This window comes from Colletotrichum chrysophilum, assembly GCF_026319265.1.
Source record: "Colletotrichum chrysophilum strain AFK26 chromosome Unknown scaffold_2, whole genome shotgun sequence".
Classification (NCBI taxonomy): domain Eukaryota; kingdom Fungi; phylum Ascomycota; class Sordariomycetes; order Glomerellales; family Glomerellaceae; genus Colletotrichum; species Colletotrichum chrysophilum.
In genome coordinates this window covers 576920-595184 of record NW_026517289.1, presented here as the reverse complement: position 1 = coordinate 595184, position 18265 = coordinate 576920, and the positions used below count along the sequence as shown (strand labels likewise).

The 18265-nt window shown below is 55.5% G+C and overlaps 6 protein-coding genes across 6 annotated transcripts; 3 read left to right on the top strand and 3 right to left on the bottom strand.

Moving 5' to 3' along the window:
- Window positions 1–2865: 2865 nt before the first annotated feature.
- On the top strand, window positions 2866–3254 carry TFB5 (TFIIH complex subunit tfb5; the record flags this gene model as incomplete). The annotated part of the gene is made up of 3 exons (XM_053173504.1): window positions 2866–2884; window positions 2961–3109; window positions 3207–3254. The coding sequence occupies 3 exons, from the start codon at window positions 2866–2868 to the stop codon at window positions 3252–3254; spliced, it is 216 nt and encodes a 71-aa protein (XP_053042552.1).
- A 353-nt stretch (window positions 3255–3607) lies between these two features.
- COL26b_000536 (uncharacterized protein) lies at window positions 3608–4661 on the bottom strand (the record flags this gene model as incomplete). Its single annotated transcript, XM_053173503.1, has 3 exons — window positions 3608–3717; window positions 3803–4186; window positions 4298–4661. 3 exons carry the CDS (start codon window positions 4659–4661, stop codon window positions 3608–3610), a joined length of 858 nt encoding a protein of 285 aa, XP_053042551.1.
- Window positions 4662–6155: 1494 nt separating this feature from the next.
- Window positions 6156–7286, top strand: COL26b_000535 (uncharacterized protein; the record flags this gene model as incomplete). Its single annotated transcript, XM_053173502.1, has 1 exon — window positions 6156–7286. One exon carries the CDS (start codon window positions 6156–6158, stop codon window positions 7284–7286), a length of 1131 nt encoding a protein of 376 aa, XP_053042550.1.
- A 2658-nt stretch (window positions 7287–9944) lies between these two features.
- COL26b_000534 (uncharacterized protein) lies at window positions 9945–10417 on the top strand (the record flags this gene model as incomplete). The annotated part of the gene is made up of 2 exons (XM_053173501.1): window positions 9945–10370; window positions 10409–10417. 2 exons carry the CDS (start codon window positions 9945–9947, stop codon window positions 10415–10417), a joined length of 435 nt encoding a protein of 144 aa, XP_053042549.1.
- A 694-nt stretch (window positions 10418–11111) lies between these two features.
- On the bottom strand, window positions 11112–14381 carry COL26b_000533 (uncharacterized protein; the record flags this gene model as incomplete). The annotated part of the gene is made up of 3 exons (XM_053173500.1): window positions 11112–13655; window positions 13768–13915; window positions 14275–14381. The coding sequence occupies 3 exons, from the start codon at window positions 14379–14381 to the stop codon at window positions 11112–11114; spliced, it is 2799 nt and encodes a 932-aa protein (XP_053042548.1).
- A 2096-nt stretch (window positions 14382–16477) lies between these two features.
- On the bottom strand, window positions 16478–18092 carry DBP5 (RNA helicase required for poly(A+) mRNA export; the record flags this gene model as incomplete). Its single annotated transcript, XM_053173499.1, has 4 exons — window positions 16478–16963; window positions 17019–17256; window positions 17309–17794; window positions 17851–18092. The coding sequence occupies 4 exons, from the start codon at window positions 18090–18092 to the stop codon at window positions 16478–16480; spliced, it is 1452 nt and encodes a 483-aa protein (XP_053042547.1).
- Between the last annotated feature and the right edge of the window lie 173 nt (window positions 18093–18265).

Here is an 18265-nt window from a genome sequence, read left to right as displayed (position 1 = left end):
GGCTTTCACGGCCTCATAGCGTGGCTCAGTTTCGCGGGTTCGCTAGTTTCGTCTGGATTCCCGTAGCACTAATAGCTTGGGTGGATCGGAGAGATGGACAGCCGAAAGATGGTGAAGACGGGTTGTTGGTGTTACTGTTGGTGAGAAAAGGTTTGCGGACGACGGGCGTTTGGTGAGCAAGGGAAAGGCTTGCTTCAAGCTTGAGTCGACTTCGCGCTGCCACTCGTGCCTGCCCGGTGCGGTGGGTGGGTTATGCAGGGCCCAATAATTCCCTGATTGCAGTTCGCGTGGGTGCAGATCTCGAGGTCGACTGGGTTGGTTGGTGTTTGACGTACCAGGGAGACCGAGGAGTAAACGAGGGACGGCGCAAAAGGAAGGAATCGAGAGAGAGGGAGCGGACCAAGAAGAAAGAGCGAGAGTCTTGGGGAAGCGGGAAATGGTGGCGGGGGAGATATTGGATATTTGGCAGCGAATGCCAAACAATAGCGGAGGTCTTGAAAGTGAAAGTGGATTTGAGACCTGAATTCCAACGGCAGGGGCAGGAAGGAAGCAACCGAGACCAGGCCAGGTTGTTGTTACGGATACTGCTGGATTGAACGAGCTTGGACAGGCTACCGAAGGAAGCTAGGCCGGATGTCGTCAGACTCTTGAAGGTTGATTCGATGCATTCGTATTCCAAACTCTCGGAGACGAAGAAGGCCACTATTAATTAGTAGCGTGGACGTGTCTGGTTTCTAGGGCGCCGGTGGCATGGCTGACGGCCTTGGGCTGTGCGTCCGTCGTGCGTGCGAGTGCGGCTGTCTTTCGTACGCCGTGTGCGATTGCGATAGGATTGCGAAAGGAAGGGAAGCAGGCAGACAGGCAGGGCAGGGCAAAGCTGAAAAGGGCACAGCCGAGGGACGAAGATAGGATTATTAGGTTGGTGGTATGCAAGAGATGAGGCAGCACGGTCAACGGCTCGGAGGATGAGAAAAGCATAAGGTAAGCAGGAGGGAAGACGAGAGAGGGAGAGAGAGAGAGAGAGAGAGAGAGAGAGAAACGACGCTGTTGAAGAATGGGACGAACAAGGCGTTGCGACGAGATCAGGACTTGAGTTGGGGCGATTTATCCCGTGCCTGCATACTACACGGGTATTCTCACGACTACAACCTGCGCAGGAACGAATAGCAGATCGGTGTTGCATTTGATCTTTACCTCACCTGGTAGGCTGGATAATGAGCCCTGGGGTCGCAAATGACCCCCGTCGGCTGGTTGCCAATCTGGGTGCCAATCGTCAGGGACGGGGCTTGGCTTTTTTGGAGTCGCACGTCATGGGTTGCGCTAGCCGTGTCGTGTTTAGCAACAACGTCCGCTGAAGGGATGAACCGGTCCACTAGAGGCTGCACATCACTTTCCTGCGAGATGTCAAATACCACCCCAACATTTGCTCTGGTGCTCTGCCGTGTGTCTGCTTACGCATCGCACCCGCACTCTCTCTCACATCCACGTCGTCCTCGCTCCTCTCCTCGCCCACTCGGACCCAAATGCACTGCTGCGAGGATAAGGGTCATCTCAGTCTCCAGTGTACCTGCATGTACGGATACCGCCCTGCATGGCGGCTCTGTGAAGTACTGTGTAGGGAAGGTATCCACCGTTCACTAATTAGGTACGGCGTGCATCTCAAATCCCGCCGGGCTTAGCACCGCCATCTATCGACGACTGCACATCGCGGCTGTTTCAGGGACACTCGCTTCGATTCACACTGACGGAGTACAGATTGCCAAACAGACTTATGAATTAAATCTTTGCAAATTCTTCCGTCGTGGCATCCTCTGCTACCTTACTTCGTATGAACGCCCGCTGCGAATCGCACTCGCACGTCACAACTCGGGGACACCCACCCACGATGCCCTGTCTGCGCACAATGTCGAGGGAATTTTCGAGGGCGATCGACCTCGTCAAAAGAAACTTGACACACGTCTAATCACACTCAACGAACCTTGTTCCACGTCTTGGCGGCCGTTGGCACACGTGATCAAATTGAAATGCTCCCAAAAAGTCCCGACGCGACTCGTAGCTGTCCTCGTCAAAAGTGTGCCGTCGGCATCTCCAGGCGCAACTCTCACCTGCGAGAGCAATATCGAAGAAATTGGCCAAAGGACAGCCGCAGACAGCGACGGCAATCAATCACTGAAAGTGGACGAGGCGATAGAGTGGAGGTGGGAACCGCACGGAGGGCCCGTCCACAGCATCCCTGACGATCCATCATCCATCCACCCACGTCCGATGTTTGCGATGTGGGGGCCACAACTTTGTGTGTTCATCCATCAACCTGCTGCAGCCCAGTGCAGATTCAATCATCTTGTGAAAGGTGAATACTACTGAACAGAAAAGAAGGCCTGTCACTGGCTGCGTTTCCCCAGTGTCATGTCAGGGATCTCGCAAATTGGCCCTTGCGCCAGGATCCAAATCTCTCTCGCCCCCGTTGGAAAGTTTGTGTCGCACCTCTGAGTGGCTGGCCTGCCTGCTGGTCGAAGCCCCCCGGGCCCCTGCACTGACACCAGTGACCACTGACCACCACACTGAGAGACTGAGGTCAGCTTCCCTGCCTAAGGCCCCACCCAGTCTTGAAGCTTCCAAATTGTTTTGTCGACGATCCAATTCCACCCACGTCAACCCGTCGGCCACGTTTGCGACACAAGCTCATCAGCGGCTCAGAAACAACCCGGCAAGCGGCCGCCGCCATCGATAAACAACAGCGACAGTTTTACCTTGACTCCAGCCCCGTCGCTTCCCGCCAAACTCTACGCGAGAATCCGCCCTGTGGCCGTACCGACAACTGCAACTCTAAACACTTGGAATCATCCGCCTCGCAATCCACCCGCCATGCCTCGCGCCATCCGAGGTGAGCACCATAACGCCCGCCGCAGTCTGCCATGTGGTACCCGTATCCCACTTTGCTGACGTCCCGACTTTCACAGGAGTGCTCATCGAGTGCGACCCCTCCATCAAGTCCATCATCGTCAACATCGACGCTGCGAACCACGATTACATCATCGAGGATCTCGACGACCAGCACGTCGTCGTCAAGGAGAACATGGTCGCCGCGCTAAAGAGACAGCTGGACGATGTAGGTTCCACCATAGACGAGCAGTCCCCCACTTTACGATGCACATTGCTGCACATCAACACTTACTTGAGACAACTTGCTGACGACTTGCCTACAGAAATTGAAGGAGACGCAACAGCCCGACGAAAGTTCAGACTCTGATTGAGCATCTGCCGACGAGTCCGATTGCTTGAGCACGAGTTGGTTATATTATATCTTTCCGGAGATCCCCGTACTCTCTATATCTGCCTTCGTTGTTGCGTCGTACCGTCATGTGACCGTGGCTGTGTCAACGACCGCCATGACCCTCTACATGACGACGCCAACCTGGCACGGAGGCGTGACGACGCTCTATAATACATCAGGATGGGATGAAACTCCCTCAACATAGCGACTGTGCCTTCCCAAAGGCAGCTAGTGTCCCGGCGTTCTAGCAAGCATGCCATAAGAATCTACTGTGTTGAATAATCCGGCTTGCTTATGGTGGATTTTAGCAATTGCAAAGGGCGCAAGTGTGTTCTAGAGCTTGGCGAACGTGGGCTTGGTCTTGGTCAGTCCGGACATCATGGCAGTTTTGAAGTCGCATGATTGCAGCATGGCCGCGTTCCAGACGGTGGTGTATCGCAAACCTTGTGGCCTGGTCAGTAGACAACTCATCAAACGAGGATAGAAAAGAAGACGAATATAGAAAGAAAGATCCGGGACAGTGCTTACTCTCCGCAACCGAGTGATCCCTCGCGTGGTTCAGCAGCTCTTTGGTGCCCTGCACCGCCACCGGGCTCTTGCCGGCGATGAAGCCCGCCAGCTTGAGCCCCGCGTCGAGCGCGGCGGCCTTGTCCGCGTGCACCTGGCTGACGAAGCCTACCGCCAGCGCCTCCTCGCCGGAGAAGTCCCGGGCCGACAGGCAGACGTCCTTGACCCACGACGTGCTGCCCACGAGCTTGGGCAGGCGGCTCAGGGTGCCGAGGTCGGCCGCCAGCCCGATGTCGACCTCCTTCACGGAGAAGCGCGTGTTCCGTGCGCAGATGCGGACGTCGGCGCAGCATGAGATGTCAATTGCGATTCCGATGGAGATTCCGTGCAGGACGCAGATCACGGCTGTCGATTATGTTAGCTGTCTCTTCTCATTCTGTCATGGATTTGGCAACGGAAAATCGGACGGGATGGAAATAGTAGCGAATGAATGACAGGGGACTTTTTTCAACATACGCTTCTCGCATTTTTCTACCGCGTCAATGGCGGCTTGGAACTCGACAATGTGACGGCGCATCATGGTCGCGTACCGGGACGGGTCCATGTCCCCGCCGATGGCGCTGCCGAGGGTGCCCTCGCTGGCGGACTGGACGTCGAGGCCGGCCGAGAAGGCGCGGTCGCCGGCGCCGGAGAGGACGACGGCGCGGACGTCTGGGTCATGGCTGAGGCGGTTGAAGAGGGGGCCGAACTCGCGCCAGACGGGCTCCGAGAAGGCGTTGAGCTTCTTAGGGCGGTTGATCTCGACGTGGACGACGAAGGGGGACGGCGCGGTGACGAGGAAGTGTTCGTAGGTGTAGTCTTTGAATGTGGCGGCGGCCATTTTTGCTGGAGGAGGACGGGTGAGAGTGAGATTTGGTGGTGGCCTGTGATGGTGAGATGAGTTGGGTCCCGCGGGTGGAGAGAATGCGACGCGGTGTGAAGGTTTGCGAATATGCTTGGGGGCTGAGAGACTGCGAATGCGGCTCTTGGGCTGATAAATGCAGGGTTTGAATCTTGATGTTCAAAAGCAAAGTATGGATGACAGCTGTGGTTGCGAGTGCGATGAGGTTCGAGCTGACAACGCTGACCGAGTTGCCGAGGCATGTCGCAGGTTGTCGCCGACCGGAGCCCCGCCTGATCTGGGGTAACGTCGGCACGCCCCGGTGTGTCGTTAGAGAATTTGCTGCTGAAAACTCCACATCAGTGCAGAGTGATCTTCTCCTCGCTCACCTTCACTCTGTGCGGTCACAGCCACACAAAGATGTTGAATTCATTTTTGATTTTTGGCCGCCATTCACTTTGATCGAGTGCCGGGTCTTGGAAATTGTCGGCGATCTTCAGAACACACTATGAACCTCGAGTGAGGAAATCGAATGTCAGCCGATCTCAGGGGTTCTCATGCTGTTCCTTATCTCGTTGGGGTTCTCAAGTTGAGAGATCAGACTGGGCGAAACCAATGCCACGGATAAGTGTCCTCATAGCATATTCTCAGTTCGGCGAGTGAATCCAGAGTCATCATTTTTGGGGTTATTCCGAAGGACCAGATCTTACTCACCATCAGGTTATGGCCATCTACAGACGCTCATTTGCCTTGAAGTCAAGCTTGGCGAAGAATTCAAGACCATTCTCATGAGAGGGAGATGATCGATTATTTATCAGATTTCTTCATTATTTGTATTTGATCTATATGCGTTGTATGCACCTGCCATACTACGATGCTTCTCTCGCCATGTTCGAGTTGGGCCTGTTTCTCCTCACTTAGGGGCAAGAACTGTGAGTCACACGCCGGCGTACAAATGACTGTCTGCCGAAGTCCATCTCCAATGGGACACACCCGCATTGCTTTCAGATCGGGACAAGCTCAGGTGGTTACTGGCAGAATATTGCGGCGCCCTTCTTTAGCATGGCAAGGCTGTGGCTTCCCAGACAGATTGTGCTGCGGCCTGCACTTTCTTCAACAAGGGCCAAAATGTCATCGGTCCTTCCACATTCTAGGTCAGCATATTGAAGTACATGTCTTGATAGTCAGAGGGCAGGAGCGGGTTGGTTGGAAGCTTAGGCAGTTGCTGTCACTGCGGTAGAAGGAGCTGAGCAAGCAAGAGCGATTGCCTCGCGTGAACAGTGCTCGATGGTTCTAAGGAGGGTCTCCTTAACCATTTGCCGTTGTTTGAGAATGCTTGACCGTCAACTTCCCCAACAACATCTCCCCGACCTCCTCGATTCCTCGACTCCGGACCAGTTTCTCCTATTGCCAGGACCTCCTATATCCCTCCTGCCGGTATCTTTATCAGAACCACATTAGTTCAACCGTTGATGCATCTTTATTTCTAGGTCTATGCGCAAGGCCCAAAGGACTCGGTCCCTCACTCCTCCCACAGAGGTTCAGCGTCTGACCGACCCAAGTACTTTGGCCTACAAGGAATCCGTTCTTCGACGCTATAGCTCTGCCGAAAGGTTGGGTAAAAAGACACGAAACCAATCGTCTAGCTCAACCCCCACATCCTTCTTCAAATTCTGTTGCACGCCTCAGGCCGAACTGGCCTTGAAGCCCCAGCCTGTCGAGAAGAAGCCGGCGATGTTGTCAAACTTCTTCCACCCCACCAAGACAGCTGACCTCCACCCATCTCCCGAAGCGACTGGCGACTTTGACAACACCCCTTCTCCTAGTCTTCGCCCGTCGATGGCCGACATGTCTCTGAAAAAGCCGGAACAAGACGTCGATTCCGTTTCGTCTGCCCGGAGCGGTGTTTTCCGCCATGCGCTCCTCAAGACTAGCTCTGGGCGCCCAATGGTCGTTGACCGGGACTTGCCCGCACCTCCCGTCTTGAGCCAGCAAATCAACCCAGACGAGCCGCTCGAGAAGGTCGTCAAGGAAAAGACGCCCGAGGAAAAGGGGTACGAGCACAAAGCTACGGTATCACTTCCCTCCAGGAACTACTCTCAAGAAGGCACCTCGTCCGCGACCGAATCGGATTCCTCACATCCCAGAGAAAGGATTTGCGTTGATCCTGAGCTCCATCCCGATGAATCGCACATCAAAGCCCATCACCGAGGTCTTTTGAAGGGTGCTGACTTTTGCGACACTGGAGTGCCTGGCCAACCTGTGGCTCAGCTTCCCGAAGATGAAGGTGAAGATAACGATGAGTCAGATCCATCCAAGGAGTCGGAGCCAACGGTGATTCTTGCGCGTGTCAAACGCGCCATGACGGGTGACGACAATTGTCTCTCAACTGTCGAAATCACACTTCCTCCCAAAGTGGAGGGCCATAGTCGTGCTACGAAAGTTCGGCCGGCCTTCAACACACCCACCTTCCACTATCCAGTCGACCCGGCAAACCCAGGCAATCCTGTCAGTACCATCAGCCAACAGGCTTCGCTGGGTGTTTCCAAGGTGCGGCCGTTCGACTCGTCAAAGGAACACCAGGAATCCAAGATCGGCGTCATTGGATCACCCATATCGGATTAGGATTACGTTCAAGGAGGGCACACGAACATTCCCGTTTCGAAAGTTCGTTCAGTTGCCCAACCTCCTTTGTTGAACCGAACCCCAGGGCACCCACCGACCTCGAAAGTACAGCCATACACTAATCTCGCGCATGATGACCAGCAGGACAAGTACTTTGCCGATAGATCTGAAGCTTCTGCAGATGAAGAACCCCCGAAAAGCGACAGATCCCGAGCCCAGAGTGCCTCACGCTCCAGGGCCGGAACGCTTGACTACAAACGAACCGCTCAGTGGATTCGCGACCTCTTGAAGAACCCAGAGCGGCCTACAAGACTGACGGAGCTGCCTTCCAGGTCTCAACGGTCATCCTACATGCGACTGGAAGACTCACCGGAACCCAGCCCAATCTCCCGCAAATTGACTCGCAAGTCTACCCTACCACCTTCAAAGGTTGAGGCAGGCCTTTTCCAGAGGACTTTTGGGGAGCTGGAACGGCTTTTGCATGAAGCATTGACTTTGGCGTCGCAAGTCGCCGACCACGAAGAAGAAAGGTCCCCGTACTCGGGGCGATCTCCACATAATCTCTCTGACGATGTAGAGCCACAGACAAGGCCTCGCCGCCGCAGCCATGACTTCTCGGACGTTGACTTGGACAACAACAACAACAACAACAACAACAACAACAATAACAACCAGGAGATCCATTCGCTGGCCAAACGTGCAGCCACATACCCAAATATCGATCATCGGGCTCGAGAGCTCGTCGATGATCTGTACAGAAACATCTCTCTCACCCCACAGTCAGTTGATTTCGAGGAGGCTCTCGAAGCTCACAAAACCAAAAAGAATAAACGGCGGAAGAGCCGTCCACGCCAAGCTACCGCTGTACCAGAGCGGGTCTCGAGTCGAAAGAAAAGCCAGAAGAGCATAAACCGAACAGATTCGCAGCGACTTACAAGATTACGCGAACACTCAGACGTGTGTAGCATGGATAGGTCAGATGACTCCTCGTTTGTTGATTTTTCAGTTCAGCCCGAGACTCGGAATAGGAATGGAGGACCATCTCGTCCAAGAGCCAGTGCCAAGCATAATCCGCTCAAGTCTCGCAACACTGGCGGCGAGGCGAACTTCCCGGAGCGAGACATTGCCGGCCGTCCGTTACATAATCCTCGTGGCATCAGTCTCCGCGGCAAGTCACACGTCAGTCTACGTGGCGTTCAAGCCTTCAACTTGCCCAAGTCGAAGCGTCGTCAACCTATTGCTCGAGACTGGTCCCCTATTCGCAAGAGGGCCGTTGCAACGGTTGCGTGCATCAGCACCGCGCTCATCGGAGTGCTGCTTGGAATATACGCTGGTTTGGTCCCGTCGCTCCAATACTACATTTGGGATTCTGGCCATACTATCCTCAACGGCAATGTTGGCTGTTTCCTCGGTATGGCTCTTCCGACATTCTTCTGCTGGCCTCTCCCCCTTGTTCATGGAAGAAAGCCATACATCACATCCGGCTTGGTTTTATCCATGCCGCTGCTTTTCCCGCAGGCTGTGGCCGTGTACGCCCAAAGATTCGAGAATCTCACCGAATAGAGAACGGTGTTGCTTGCGCCTCGGTGCGTCATGGGAATGTGCCTTGGTTTTGCAAGCATGAACTTTCACTCCATATTGACGGACCTCTTCGGTGCATCTCTCATGAGCAGCAACCCTCATCAAGAAGTTGTCGACGATTACGACTCAAGGAGACACGGAGGTGGTATGGGAGTCTGGCTCGGCATCTGGACATGGTGTTTTATTGCCTCTCTCGGCTTTGGATTTTGGATCGGCGCCTGGGTCATTGATGATCTACAACCAGCCTGGGGCTTCTATCTCAGCGTGATCCTCATCGCTGTCGTGTTGTTGCTGAACACCCTATGCCCGGAAGTCCGCCGATCCGCATTTCGACGATCTGTTGTGGAAGTGAGAACAGGTACAGATGTCTCTCGAAGACTCGCACGAGGCGAAGTCATGATGCATCGTGTCAAAGATGGCCCGAAATGGTGGGGCCAGGAGATGTATCATGGAATCGCTCTTTCTCTTGAGATGCTTCGTCAACCTGGTTTCGCCGTCATCGCAGTCTACTCTGGCTGGATTTACGCACAAGTCGTTCTCATCATCGTTCTACTGGGTTCGTTGTCTTCAAGATTCTACAAAATGCGGTCGCCCTATGTCGGACTGATGGTAGCTGCCTTGGCTTTTGGTGCCATCGCAGCTATTCCGTTCCAAAAGGCCAGCTACTTCTCAAGAGCGAGACATACTCAAGTCAACACTAGCCGCATGACATTCGACAAACAAATAACGTGGACCTCTCATCTGCTCCGCCGGACCGTCTTCACCATTGGTCTTCCACTAGCAGGCATTGTTTACGCCGGAGTATCAGGAGGACCTCCTCTCCATCCAAGCGCGCCAGCTACTCTTGCGGCTGTCATTGGATTCTTATCATGCCTGGCGATATCAGAATGCAACGGAATCATCATGGAAACCTTTGATACTTCAGACCTGCAGCCTGGCATGACGGGTCGACCGCGCGGCAACTCAGACACTCAAAGAAAGAAGAATTACTCTGCCTTTCCACGTGTCACGGCGGGGTTCGCCATCTGTCACACTTTTGGCTTCGTGTTTGCCGCTGGAGCCACTGGACTCGGCAGCATGGCTCAAAGAACCCTTGGGCAAAGGGTATCTACTGGCGTTGTTGCTGGCATATTGTTGATTTTGACAGTACTCCTATTCCTCGTCCTCATTCGCTTCAAAGAAGTCACAATCATTCCCGAGTCCAAGACGGAGGAGATGGACAGGTGGACCACCGCTCGCAAAGAATCTCTCAAGCGTCGCGAGTCGATACCCGAAGAGCAGATCGATGAGAAAGCTCTGTTCGCAGAAGAAGAGCCATGGCGGCCTTTTATCGTGGGCAACCCAACCAGCAAAACTCGCCGAGTCAATGTTCTCGAGCTTGGAGGCATGTCTCGCTTCACAGAGATCAGAAAAAGAAACAGGCTCATTGACGCCAGCGCACATCTCAACAGGGCAGCTTTAGATGCTGGATTGGATGCACTCGACGATCAACTCAGCGACATCGTGAGTGACATTGTAAACGATGCCAAGGACATACTCAGGAGAGGTAGCCGGCGCAGCCAAGAAAGCCGGCGCTCGCGGCACCACCACAGAAGTACGAACAGCAACAGTGGCAGTCAATCATCAATCGAGATGGATGCCATTGATCGGAGACTCGAACCTAGTAAACGTCATCTTCGAGTGCCTGATGACGTTTACAATGAGCGAGAATGTCTCCGAGGTCAATCAGTAGAAGAGGAAGACGAGAGCTTGTTTGGACTGACGCGTGACGCGGATCATCGAGGGGACGGAGGACGCAATCTGAGACAAGAAAGACGCGATAGAAGAGGCCGCAACAAACGAGACTGAAAGGCGGCCGAAACATCACTTCGAGGCAGACTGTGGCAGGAATCCTAAAGAGTTTCAAAATAGAATTGGGTTAAGGAAAGGTTGGACTTGTGGTAGAGGTAGTGTACATGACATATTGGGAAGAGTTAGAATGCCAGATCCTTTTTCCGAAACCAACTCCATGAATGTTATGACTGCCTCTATACCCATCTCGTGTCTCTCCTCTTGCTTCGTATTAACGGGTTCTAAAGAGGGTAGGAAAAAAAGATGTAGCTAATTTTACAGACAGGTAAAGAAAAGCTGCGTGCGTGCGGAGTCTCGTAGAGAGTGGGTATAAATAGAAATCTTCGTCTTCGTAATGCATATAAAAAGGGGGTGAAATGAAAGCATCGTTTTTTTTAATCTTGTCCATCATCTTTACTGTACGTTCAAGAACAGATCATCGCCCCGTCTCGTGGGCGTCAGCTTGGGCTGCCAGGTCGGCGTCGCGGGCAGTCCGCCGCCGCCCCTGTTCTCATCTCCGCCGCCCGGGATGGGGGGCGCGGGGAAGAACTCATCGGGGGAGAAGAGCATGTCGCCTCCCGCACCCGGGCGGTAGGGTCGCCAGTTGGGGCTGTGTCGCGTGCCGCCGTTGGCGTTGTGCTGGAGGGGCGCGAGGGCGGCGGCGCGTTCTGTGCCGAGGCGCTTGGAGAGGAGGGAGGACGTCGTCGACAGGGGGGTCGCAACGGAGGCTGCCTCCGAGGCTGGGCGGAGGGGCGCGGTGAGGGTCTGGGTTGCGATGTGATGTGGCGACGGAGAGGGGGAGGCGGAAGGGCGGGCGGGGAGGGGCTGTTTAGGAGGCGGTGATTGCTGGGGTAGGTTCTGGAGGGATTGGCGTGAGGCTCGCTGTCGGAAGGACTGGCGGTTTGGTTGTTGCTGTTGCTGCTGCTGCTGCTGAGAGATGCGGCGGTGGCTTCGGGGCGGAGGTTGCGGGTGGTTCTGATGGGGAGGGACGGGAAGTGGACGGGGAGCGTCTCCCCAGAGAGCTTTGTAGACGGATGCTGATTGCGGTTCGACGTTGGGGGGCATCTGCTGCACCTGTGCCGTTTGTGCCTGGGGGTGGGCGTCGCCACGTTCGAGACGGGGGCGCTGGGGCTGGAGAGGGGGAGGGTAGAGAGGCTTCATCTGCGGAGGTCTAGAAGACTGGTCTCTCTCCGTGTCTGATGGGGGAGAGGGGGTGACGAGGCGGAGGGAGGGCGAGCCGGTGGCGATCCTGTTCGGATCTGCGCTGGGGCGCGGCCGGGCGATGGGCTTGCGAGGGACGTCGTAGCTTGCCATGTACGGTCCGCGGGCGTGCTGCTGCTGCTGTTGTTGCTGTAGCATGCCGAGCGTGGGGCTGGGTTGACCCGGTGGAAGGGCAGCGAACTGCCGTGTGGGAGGGGCAAGAAGCCGGAGGTTGTTGCCGGGCTTTGAGGACGTGCGGCCCGGAATCACGGGGTATGAGACTGGCGAGCGGCCTGTAGGGGACGTGTTTGAGGCTGGTGACTCAACGACGGGAGAGAGATTGCTTTGCTCCAAGATGGGATCGGGATCTGTTGCCGCGGATGAGGCGATTGTCGTCACTGACGCTTGAGAAACGTGGGAGTCGTGGCTGTCGGAGCGTTGGGGAGCCTTCACTTGCGGTGTAGCAGCGGTGGCTGAGGGAACCGGAACCGACGAAGCGACTGCAGGTGGTTGCTTAGACTTTGACGAGCTGCGGCGCCCGAGGGAATTGCTTCGACGGCGAGGGGGCTCTGGGTGGGAGAAGGACATGCTCGGCACGGGGTGAGAGGCGCCATTTGGCAGAGGAACGCCTGGTTGGAAAGTGGTGTTGGGGCGGGTGGTATTTTGGGAGTAGACGCTCGAGGAGCGAGACTGGTGCGGGGCAGAGAGGTTGGAGGGAACGATCTCTGCTGCAGGCAGAAGCACCGGCGCAGGAGGCATCGGCATCCGGGGAGCCGTGGGAGCGATTGGGCTCCCGGCTCCATGACCAATGCCCGCCTTCGAAGCTGTCGCCGCAAGCATGGCGGACTCTGCGTACGAGGGCTTTGACTTCGCTCCACCACCCGCGCTTGCACCCGAGGCATCGAGCTCGGCGAGCTGAGCCATATGAGTGGCGCTCTTGGGGTCGCCCAGCACCCAGTTGCCATTCTTGTCGGCAACATAGTACGTCGTCGCCGACTGCGGTGTTTTGCCGGTCGCCACTGACGGGGGGCGCCAGATATTGTTCGATCGCTGGGAGCGGGCTGATGTGACGGGTGCGGATGTGAGTGCGCCATCTTCCTCAAACTCGGTCATCGTGCTCTCGCGAGGGAGGTTGTAGTGCGTACGCGGCGGAGCCGTAAGCTTGGCTGTCCTCTCGTTTAGAATCTGGGAGTTTGTCTGCTGTGAAGGACCTTTTTGCTCCTGAGGCTGGGGAGGGGAAGAGGAATACAGGTCGATCTTGGGGATCTTGATGGACAGAACCGGCTTGGGGGATGATAGAGACGGCTTAGCGGGAAGGAGACGGGACGTCGGGCGTGCCTGTTGCTGTTGCGGCAACTTCGGCGTGCCTGTGCTCTGTGGTCTGGAGATGGCGAGGCCAATGGCCCCAGGCCACCAACTTGTACGGGCACTCGTGCGGGTACGAGCCGCCGGGGGCGGTTGAAGTGGCGGCGATGGCGATCGGGCATGGTGCAGGGGCGGGGAGATGTGAAAGATGTTCGCCGGTCCCTCTTGTGGATGGAACTCCCAGGAGTCCTTCTCACGCACGGGGAAGAAGCCAGTCTTGACATCTGGATAGTCTCTCCGGCGCTTGCGACGAGCAAGGCAGATCGCGAGGATCGCAATGCCCACGGCTGCTGCAATACCAACCGCTAGACCTGCCACCTGTGCCGTTCCGAGTCGCTCCGAGGAGCCTGAGTTGGATTCTTCGGCGCCGGGGACGGCAGTTACTGAAGCAAACTGAGTCGTTGTGGTTGCTGTGGTTGCTGGTGGCGGAGGCAGCGGTGTGGTGCTGGTGCTAGCAGTGGTGCTTGTGCTAGTCGTTGTCGAGCTCGTGGTGGAAATAACAGACGTGTTCGACCTTGTAATGGTAGAGAACGATGGGCTTGGTACAGAGACAGTGCCCGTTGCCGTGATCAGCGTTGTCGGGATGGAGGTCGTTGTGAGGTGCCTCGTCGTGGAAGTGGGATAGACCACCGCGGAAGTCGATGGTGCAGGGACTATGATGATGCCTGCCCCCGTTGATGGCAGAATCAACGTTGCAATGATGGCTGTATGCGTAGGAGTAACGGCCCCAGGCAGGTTCGAGCACATCAAGTAAGCTGCGTCAATTACAGTCTCTGATCAAAGTCAGCTGTTGTGTGTCATGCATGGAGAGACTTGAGACTGACGGGGTGAGTCGCTCTCACGACAAGAGCCGATGGCCTTCTCGGCGACGATACATTGAAAAGCACCCTCCCCGATCGTGAGCCCCGTGAACCCAACATTAGCGCAAAGGCATTCCAGCGTCGGCGCGCTACCGCAGGTAGTGAGGGCGTAATTGGCGCTCAGGTGAGAGCGGAAGCATTGACGGGCGCACGTCGGAATGAATCTTGTAATCTCGCTCGAGAGGTTGAAGGATGTGGCGGTGACGGTGACCGATAAAGTGAGTATGAGTGTCCATAGAAGCAGAGGCTTGAGGGCCATGGTATGGGAGAACATCTACAAGTTTTCGATGTCAGCGTCGTCACGTATTCATGATTGCAAATGTTGAATTACCTCGCTGAAGATCCCATCCTTCATACGGTCTACCGACAGCGAACTAAGTCTTGGTAAGTGTAAGTAAAGGCACCAAGGTAAAAAGTCTCTGTATCTTCTTGAATGTTTCGAAAAAGGTCGAGACCCAAAGGCTTGTGAGTGGCGGGAGAAGGAAAGTAGGTAGCGAACCTGTGATGTGAAAGAGCCTATTAAGTTATTACGAGACGGCCTGCATCTCTAGATGTAAAGTATTAGGCAAAGAAATAGAACACGACGCTGGAAGGTGAATGATCCGATAATTCCAAAAGAATAAGCTGCAGAAAGCTTCAGCCCCAAAGACGAGAAAAGAAAGAGGCTATTCCCTGCAATCGGACGAAATATGCAAAATGTAAAGACAAAGCTGAAAGGAAAAAAGCTAAAATCAGTGAGGGTGCCGTTGGGGGCTCAGCAGTGGGAATGCAACTCTTGATACATGGATGGAGACATCGTCAAGAAACAGAAAGAGGACGAGGACGAGGACGAGATGCAAGGAAGGGGGCAGGGAAGGTGGACACTCGTGCCTCTTCCGTCATCCATATGCCCGCCTATTCACGCTCTGTCGCTCAAGAGAGTATGGCTCCGCGTTTCCGCGCTTCCCTTAGTCTGACTTCATTCGACCACATCACAACCCAGGTTGCTGCCATAGTGGACGATGGGCTTAGCGAGTCCAGTGTACTGCCTCACCATGCCGCCGACCTGCATCTCGCAGGGTCGGTTCCGGTTCCTGCAGTCGCGCCCACAGCGGCCCGGACGAGCTTGCCACCTCGCGAGCCGCCTTTTCTAGATCTCAGCGAGAATGACGAAGGGCCAGACATCTCGGGGGCCACAGGTCTCCGTTTCGGGCGTCTGTGATAGATGCTGGTTGGTTGGGGGAAATAACGCTATTTTCGGGGTCCCCTCATCGCAGCGACCCGGATCCAAATTCTATGGGCAGTGTGGCGGTTTGGACCTGAGTGTAACCCATCTCGCATGCCAACATCCCAGGCGTTGGAAGGTTGGGTATCCAATGGGTTTGGAGATGCGGCCAAATGCATGCACAACGAGTGGCTGAGGGCCTCCCTGGCTGCCCACCCCAAATTTAGCCGCCGTTGTTTGTTAAGCGCGGAGGTCGAACAAGATGCGCATGGCGAACCGCCCGAGGGCCCGGCGCCAAAAAGGCGGCCGCATCACGTGATGTAGATCAGAGCACCAGGGGCCAATGAACGGTCAACTCGAGCCGAGAATCGGTGTTGAGCGTCAGGCCCAGCCGCTGGCCAGTTGTTTCTAGACTCCCTTCCCATCCTGCGACTGTCTCCTTTGTTTCGAAGTCGCTGACCATGAGATTTCACGGATGTGATTGAATATGCTCGCTCTGCAGTCTTCAAACGATGGTAACTCTTCATGCGCCGCTGGCGAATGCTGAGGCGGGGGACCGGGGGTCATCGTCGAGCTTGACACGCTTCTCCAACGCAGGCAGCCGCCCGAGGCGTGTGTGCTACGTCTCGTCTCTAGAAGTCACATATAGACTCCAATCTCTGCTCGGCGTCTTGTTCTTCTTACCATTAGCTTTTCCGCTTCTTATCGTGGGGTTTCATCTGAGCTGAACGCTCCCGTGGAGCTGCTGCAGGTAGTTGCCCCCAACGCACCCTACCTAGGCACCTAACACCGACTGTTCCGAGTCGACGCGGTGGAACTCGGATCGTACAGGATTCCGGCAACGACATAGACCGAGTTTTGCAAGTTAGCCGGGCGAAACTGACCTGGCGTGATTAGTCGATCCCGAGTGGCGTGCAAGTGAGCTATTTGTGTTCAGACTTTTCCATTGTTTTCCGTTGATGGTATCTTAATATCGTTGCCTCGTTCCAAAGCCTCGAGGCCTTTGTGCAAATCCACGTCGCATCTGAATGTAGCAACTCTGTGAAGTGGCCCTACATGGCCAACGCTTGGCTGCCAATCTGTCTCTCCGCCAATCTCGTCACGCCCATTTCCTCATTCACACCCGAATCGCCCGTCTGTCAAAGCTGGTACTAATTCTTGGCATCGGTGGCACTCGGGGCAAAAGCAGCCTTAGCTCTGTTGGACTTGATGACTCTCTGGACCTCCTCCTCCGTCGCATCCCAGTCCTCGGCATCCAGCTGAACAAGGTCGATCTGGTACAAGTCGGCGATGCTCTTGAGAGCGTAGAAGCTCTTCTTGTCGTAGACGAAGCTGATACTGACACCAATACGTCCGAAACGTCCAGTACGTCCGATACGGTGCAGGTAGGTCTCGGGGTCAGGCTCGGAGTCGCCGCGTCCCTTCATGGGAATGTCGTAGTTGATAACCATGGACACACTGGAAACGTCGATACCACGCGCCAGAACGTTCGTGGTGAGGAGAACTTTGGATACACCAGTCCTGAACTCCTCCAGCAAGCGGTCACGCTCAGGACCATCCTTGGCACCGTGAAGGGCCGACACGCGGTGTCCATCAGCCTCCATTCTGCGCTTGATCTCATCGGCACTCTCACGAGTCTGAGGCATGTTTAGCCGGCAAGTCCTTTACAAAAAATCGTGATAGAAAACATACCCTGACAAAGATGACGGAAGATCCGATGGTCATAAGACCGTAGAGCTTGACAAGGTACTCGTACTTATCCTGCTCACTAGGACAGTCAATGTACATCTGAGAGATACCCTTGACGGTAAGCTCGGTGTGCTTCAGACGGATCTGATCAGCCTTGGGCGCAAACTTCTCGGCAAAGCCCATAACCTTGTCCGGGAAGGTGGCAGAGAACAAGAGAATCTGAATGTCGCGGGGAAGCATGCTGAAGAATTATTAGCCCATGCACATTAACTGCAGGCGAGGGAGCACCTTACTTCTTGACGCGCAGGCACTGCTCGCCAAGGCCTTGCTGGTCAAGCATGTTGTCAGCCTCGTCAATAACGAGAAGCCTCAACTGAGAGATGTCCAGCTGGCGTCTGCGGATGATGTCCATGACAGTGCCAGGGGTTCCGACAATGACGTTGGCGCGAACGGCAGCGTTACGCTCCAGGGCGCCAGGGAGAGCGGCAGCGACTTTGAGACCTTCGCAGAACTGTCCGATGCTGCCGACGACTCCCTCGATCTGACGGGCAAGCTCACGACTAGGTGCGAGAATCAAGGCTTGAGGCTGCTCGGGCTTGGTGTAATCGACTCGCGACAGGGTGGTGACGACGAACGCAGCGGTCTTGCCGGTTCCGGATTGCGACTGTGCAATCATGTTACGGGGAGGGTTCGTGAGCATGAGAGGGAGAGCCTTCTCCTGAATCTTGGAAGGCTTCTGGTAGTTCAAGGCAAGCAAACCACGGTGAATCGGCTCGGGACTTTGCAACAGTCTGTCAGCATTTGGGGACTAAACTGCTCGAGGAGAATTACGTACAGTCCCATGTCGGCGAAGGTTTTAGCTGAGTAGAGGGTGCTGTTCTGGTCGGACTGAAGGTCACCCAGCTTGACATCGACATCGTAGGTGTTCTCGATAAGGCCAGAACCACCGAGAGCTTCGACAGTGCCATCGAGCTGGCCCTCCGCAGGCTTGCTCTCCGCAGGGGCGGCGGCCTCAGCAGGAGCGTCGGCAGGAGCATCGGCAGGGGGCTCGGTGATGCGACTTGCAAGGTCGGCCATGGTGATGGAGATGCGCGCGTAGTTCGGGAGGAGGATCTGCAAAAAAATCGTTCAGAAATCGCGAAAATGGAGAGCTGCGCGGCGTCGGGAGCTTACTGGCGAGGTCGGAAGGAAGAAGCGGTATGTTCGCCCGTCTGTACCCGCCGCGAAAAGAAGTTAGTTATTGGCAGAAG